Here is a 6,450-nt window from a genome sequence, read left to right as displayed (position 1 = left end):
CCAGAGGCAACTTGCTGACTTGTTGTAGAGCTAGATGCCTTACGGGGCATCCTCTTGATGGCTAGAGGTCTAAGCAATCAGCCTTGACCTCATTGTTGTGCCCTACAACCTTGGTAATATCCTATTGGTTTTGAAGTGGCTCAACTTTAGCTCTTGAAGAAATAATCTCCATCTTGTCTTGATTGTGTTCATGATCCACCTCCTCGGGAGCTACTGGTATAGCGTGAATTTCCACTTCCTCCTGCTATAGAACATGTTCTTCATACAGAAAATGATGACTCAATATCTATGGAAGACTAGATAGCATCAAACTCATCCAAAAGATCATCCTCGTCATCGATCTCCTCCAGCATAGATGCAATAATATGCATAGGTTGAGGGGCAACCTCATGCATATCAACATATTCCTCCTCAAGGATAGAGCTATCCTTAGGATCCTCTTTTTCATCCTCCATATCATGGAGGATAGTCTGTTGCAATGATTGATCTTCTTCTTTTTCCAGTATAAGATCTTCATTTTCTTCTACAGTCTCAAAAGCCATGATTTGTTCCTCAAGAGAAGGAACAACCTTTTCTTCTTTTTCTTCCTCAACAAAGAAGGGAAGCTCTTTAGATAAGAGGATTGGGTCATCTTCCTTCTTCTCAACCGTTACCTCTTTGTTCTCCTCAACAGGCTGCAACTCCTCCCTTTGTGGTTTTGTTTTCTTGATTTCGTTCTCCCAAAAATCCATGTTTGGGTCATCAATATTCCATATGACCGGTCCACCCTCAAAGAGTGAAATGGTGATAGGTATGGAAGGTTCATGAGGCCATCATTTTCGCACATGGAGTGGAGGGGTTACAACAACATGCTCTTGTAATGGAGGCAACTTCTTGAAGCTAGGAATGACATATTTTGGAGAAGGGGGTGCCTCTCCTTTTTGGGTTTGAAAATGAGCTAATTGGAGCCTCATTTCCTCCTCTCTTGTTGCAGCAACTTGCATAGCAAGTTTCTCCTCAAAATGTCTCTGTTTCTCCCTCTCTTCATCTTTTTGTTGGAGATAGGCCTAGTATTCCATCTCCTCCTATTGCCTCTCTATCTCTTGCTGCCTTGCAATCTCAACAAGCTTCCTACAATAGGCCAGCAACTATGCATCTATTTCATGACTCCAATCCATCCTCCTTGGGAACTCCAACATCATATCTTCAAGTTTTATATGGGGATGTTGGGATTGGAGGAGCAAGGTAGGAGGAGAGTAATAGCTCTGAGCATACTCACAATAACTAGCTTCGGGCTAAGATATAAAATGGCAATATGAGGGTTGAGGAATAACATTGTCATGATATGGGGGGATAGTAGTTGTTTCTATGAAATGGGTCCATGGTTAGAGTTTCAAAAAAGATACAATTTCAAAGAAAACTTTGAAAATCACAAAAGATCAAAGTTGATCTTTACATACTAGCACTGGGTCTGTTTGAAACTAGTAGAAGTGCACTAGAGTCGCCACGGTGTTCTTCCAGACCTTAGAACCTTGCAGAGACTCCGCGGTATGAAGAAATATTGAGATGAAGACACATGGTAGCATCCTATTCAATTTCAAGCTTCTCGGTCTCGCGAAGGCATTGGGGTAGGAGGAAGCGCCAGAAAGGCGATGCGTGGAAGCATCTCTCACTTTTGGGAAGATTGGCAGATAGCTTGCGAAAACACGAGAGTCATCAGATCTCACAGCCAAAGTCACCTAACCAAGAACAAAATGGGCTATCATGAAATGTTAACTGCCAGCTTTAGCACGATATTATCCCCTACAAGGAACCTAGCCCATTTAAGGTTTCTTTGATCGAATATTAGTGATGGGCTGAATGAGGGCAAAAATGACCAACTACCATTTCAAACTATAACCCAAAGTTGGTTCCGTGACTTGTTTATTAATGTAAAGAAATGTTTATAAATACTCACATATTAAGGAGCAAAATAAGCATCTCCATAGTACTCATTCACTCTTCAATTGTTTGCAATTAAATTTTAGTGAATATTGCTTCCACTTCTATGACCCATCGAAGTACCCCTTGCACCTTCTTTGAGTGCAAGTGCTAGTTATAAATAATAATAATGAATCCAACACCAATCAATCAATAACATGTGACTAAAAAAGACACAACTAAAAATGACATCTATCTTAACATGCCATAAAAAATTGAATGAAGCATTAAAGACTTTTTCTCTACTATGAAATATATTAAATTACACATAGAATCCATCTACAAAACTTCGAATACATAGAAATACACAAAATTCAACCTTAAATTGAATCCATGTGACTTTTTAGTAGGTGGAGACTTATAGTTTACCTTAAATTGAATCCATCTCACTATTCAGTAAGTGGAGACTTTTAGTTGTATCTACCATATAGTATGCTCATATATAAAAAATGTGTATAATAAGAGATGCAATGCGTCATAGTTCCTGCCTAATGCATAATGGTTGTAGAGGTGTAGATGAGTGAGAATCTAAATTAACATTATGAATGCATTAATTTTTGCCTAGAAATGCACTTGTGATCTGATAGGATTGCTCATATTTTGTTGTTAAATTCTCGTCTTAGAAATGCGCTTGTGATCTGATAGGATGGCTCATATTTTGTTGTTAAGTTGTCATGCTATATTATTTTATCTTTGGGCATTTAAGCTCAAGAATAAGAGACCAAAGTCCCTAATATGACACTAAGTACTTAATATCCTACTACAATCAATACATATGCTTTAGACAAATTTGCACCTTCTACATTGACAACTTAAATTATGTGCAATGAGGAAAGATATCCATACCAATATTTGAATTATAGAACTTGAAGAAGTGATGAAGCATTCGGAGTATCACATTATATGTTTAAACATACCATGCATGCTACTAGACAACCATAACTAGTTGTTAGAAAATATTTGTATTTTTTGTTGAAGAAAATTAATTTTCTCCCTCATCAAGAAAAATGTGATTTATAAAATAATGAAAAATTAACAAAAATATAAATATTTGAAATCCCATATAGTCTTTTAAATTCTTGGATTTGATTGGTTAGTGTTAATGTCATATTTAGATTGACATGAATGCATAAATATTGGCAGAACTACTAATAATAATAAGAAGAAGAAGACAGGTCCAAAAGCATGTGAAAAATCGGTACAAAAAATGTGAGTTGCAAGTCTGAAAGCTTTGAGTACGAAACAGTCCATGGGACCTTTGGGTAGAAATCAAAGTTGAATGGCATGAAATCGAAGTGCTTATGAACAATGAATGTGAAGGGCAGAATCTCGGAGAGGCAACAATGGATTCCAAGAAATCAAAAGTGATCTCTGCTGATCAGCCGAACGGCCAGGATTTGGAAGGTTTTACCGATCTATGGAAGCTCATGTTCGATTTTATGTACTCTCTAGGGCTTCGATGGGCTGTGGAATTGGAAATTCCAGACATTATTGCCAGGGGCGGACCTGAATCGATGCTTTCCGCCGAGGAAATTGCCGGATTTCTGCCTTCCCCTTCACCTAACATAGATTTCCTGTCCCGCACACTCTCATTTCTGGCCACCAGAGGCATTTTCTCCCAAACCCTAGTCCCGGATTCCGCCATTAAATACGGCCTTACGCCTATTTCGAAGTGGCTTGTCAAAGACAGCGACAATGGAGGAGCAAAGGAAGGGACTTTTGCTCCCTGGCTTTTACTGCACACTCACGAAACCCTAATTCGACCGTGGTATCGTTTGGGCGAGAGCATTTTATCCGGGAGCGGTTTTCCGTTTGAGCTGGCTCACGGAAAAGTCGTCTTCTCCCTCGCCGAGAGTAAGCCTGAGCTTGGCAGGCTGTTTAATGAGGCCATGGGAACATATTCGAAGATCCTGGTGAAAGACATTTTAGCGGCTTATGGCGATGGATTCAGCAAGATGGAGTTCAGGACTCTGGTAGACGTTGCTAGTGGAAACGGTTCCACAATTTCTGCCATTTCCCGCTCTTTCCCCAATATCAAGTGCTTTAATTTTGATCTCCCCGAAGTAATCTCAGAGGCTCCCACTTATGCTGGTATTTGCATTTTCACACACAGCGATCGAACTTTGTTTTCCTCTTCCTTCACAGATATTAAAACACAAGCTTAATGTTTGTTTATGATCTGTTTGTCGTACAGGTGTGCAACACATTGCAGGCGACATGTTTGTTAGCGTTCCAAATGGAGATGTTATATTTATGAAGGTAAAGTCTTAAATCAATTTTTTAAATGACATTTAGGAAAATTTTGTGATGTCAAGATTTGACTGTGTTTTTTAGACAAACTTATTTATACATATTTTGGATCAGAAACACTTAGTATTCATTAAATCTAAGAAAGACGAAACACTTGAATATTGTTATCAGGATTCAGTTGTGTATTTTTTGAATCAGATTTATTTATCTATGTTTATGAAAAATTCTATTTCACTTTCTGAATATGATTTAAATGTAATTAGTTTAACTGTTCGATGAGTTCTTGTGAAGCATTCTTTTTATCCAATATTTCTCAACAGATCTTGTGAAGCATTCTTAATGAAATATGAAGTGTTCTTGGAGAAACATAGATCAATGAATTTGACACTAAAACTATAGAATTAAATCCTGATAACAATATCACATTCTCATAATTTTTTAATTAAAAGAAAATATTTTGAACCTTTTCCAGCTTTTTAAAAGGGTTTCTATATTTTTTCTTCGATCTTTTTCAATCTGATGTTGAGCCTAGGAGCTATTTAAGGGGTATCAAATCTGCTCTCATTCTTAGTGTAGCTATTTCCAAATTTACCCTATTTTGAGATCTCATTAGCTGGTATTCTTGACAATTTGTAGGAATTTTAGACAATCTGAGGGTTTCATAGTAATATATGATGTCAAAAATTTAGGTTCGGAATTTTTAGTGAGGAAATTGGTGTTGTATTTAACTGTTAAACATTTTCTTTTCATTGCTGTTGCAGATAATTTTGCATGACTGGGAAGACGAGGAGTGCCAGAAAATTCTGAAAAACTGTCATAAAGCTCTGCCAAAGGAAGGGAAATTGATATTGGTAGAAATGGTGTTGCCAGAGCCAGGGCAGAGCAAGTCCAGCTGGTCAGAAGAAATAGGAGGAATAAGGGATATGATAATGCTGTCAGCCGCAAGAGGTAAAGAGAGAAGGGAAGAACAGTGGAGAAAACTACTGCAAGCATCTGGGTTTAACCGCTACAATATCATTCCTCTGCCTTCTGAGCCCTTGCACATGTCAATAATCGAAGCTTTTCCTCATCATCTTGAGGACTGATGGATTGCTTGGACTCTACTTGTTTGTTTTCATTTCTATTTCATAACATTTCAATTGCATTCGAGTTTTTATATGTGTCCGAAGGTTTGTGGTTATGTTTTACAATATTTCAATTGCAATCAAGTTTTAATCTGTGAGGAGGTATGTATATAATCTCTCTTACATCAGTATATGATCTCAGTAAGGTATATCACGATTTACAATTGTTTAGAAACTACATGTTTACAAATTTTCCCTCTAAATCTCAGTAAGATTTTTTTGGGGAAAAAAAGGGGAAATATTTTAGAAATTTTTTTTCTATTGGTGGTTGAAGGACACATAGTAAGAGATATATAATGACTAATTTTAATGATATGAACAGTTTAAGGAATAAAAAAGGTGCTAGATTGAAGTAATTTTCATATTGCTTTTCATTTTGGATCTTTTGTTGTAGATCTTAATAAAAAAAAAATCACTGTTTGGTTGATATTATCATCTTCAAATAAATTATTGATGTTGTCAGTCTTTAAGATGATTTCATAATAAGTAAGAATATTCAGTTTCAATTATTTTGTTCCTACAAAATGATTATTGAAGAGGAAAATTGTAGGAGGGTGTGGAAAGACACTATGAACAGGGAGGAAGTGTTTTGGAAACAAAGATTGAGAATCCTGTGGTTGAAGTTGGGGGACAAGAACACGACGTTCTTTCACAGGATTGCCTCTAATCACAAAAGGAGAAATACGATTGACTCTATGATGGATGACCACAATAATAAACTGACTAAGATGGAGGAGATTGGCAACTGGGCGAGTAGTTACTTCCAAAATGCTTATAAGGAGGAAGATAGGGTTTACAATAGGGAGGACAAGAAGTGGCTAATTGACGACATTCCTAGTGTGTTATCGGTGAAGGAGAATGCTGATCTTTCTCATTAGGTCATAGAGGAAGAAGTGCATAGGGTTGTTTTCTCCATGAAGGCCTATAAATCTCCGAGTCTTGATGGCTTCCCCTTGACACTCTTCCCACACTTCTAGGATGTAGTAAAAGTTGATGTGGTTAGAGCTATGAGAGATTTCTTCACGACAAGGAAGATGCTCAAAAGAATTAATAGAATGTTTATCGCTCTAGCCCTGAAAAAAAGGATCCGATGGCTCTCACTAACTTCAGACCTATA

At 37.2% G+C, this 6,450-nt stretch overlaps 1 protein-coding gene across 1 annotated transcript; it reads left to right on the top strand.

The window, feature by feature from the left end:
• Nucleotides 1–3,177: 3,177 nt before the first annotated feature.
• On the top strand, nucleotides 3,178–5,426 carry LOC149575087 ((R,S)-reticuline 7-O-methyltransferase-like). The gene is made up of 3 exons (XM_089814953.1): nucleotides 3,178–4,050; nucleotides 4,154–4,218; nucleotides 4,971–5,426. Exons 1-3 carry the CDS (start codon nucleotides 3,261–3,263, stop codon nucleotides 5,292–5,294), a joined length of 1,179 nt encoding a protein of 392 aa, XP_089671079.1. The 5' UTR covers nucleotides 3,178–3,260; the 3' UTR covers nucleotides 5,295–5,426.
• The last annotated feature ends 1,024 nt before the right edge of the window (nucleotides 5,427–6,450 follow it).

The sequence above is a fragment of the Cupressus sempervirens genome, chromosome 2, assembly GCF_028749045.1.
Source record: "Cupressus sempervirens isolate cs-2001-9-10 chromosome 2, ASM2874904v1, whole genome shotgun sequence".
NCBI classification, from domain to species: domain Eukaryota; kingdom Viridiplantae; phylum Streptophyta; class Pinopsida; order Cupressales; family Cupressaceae; genus Cupressus; species Cupressus sempervirens.
This window is presented reverse-complemented; position numbering and strand designations above follow the sequence as displayed.

Coding starts and splice junctions, on each gene's coding strand:
- LOC149575087 (XM_089814953.1), top strand. CDS start 3,261: ATGAACAATGAATGTGAAGGGCAGAATCTCGGAGAGGCAACAATGGAT. Junction 4,051..4,153: donor AGAGGCTCCCACTTATGCTG/GTATTTGCATTT, acceptor TTTGTCGTACAG/GTGTGCAACACATTGCAGGC. Junction 4,219..4,970: donor GAGATGTTATATTTATGAAG/GTAAAGTCTTAA, acceptor TTGCTGTTGCAG/ATAATTTTGCATGACTGGGA.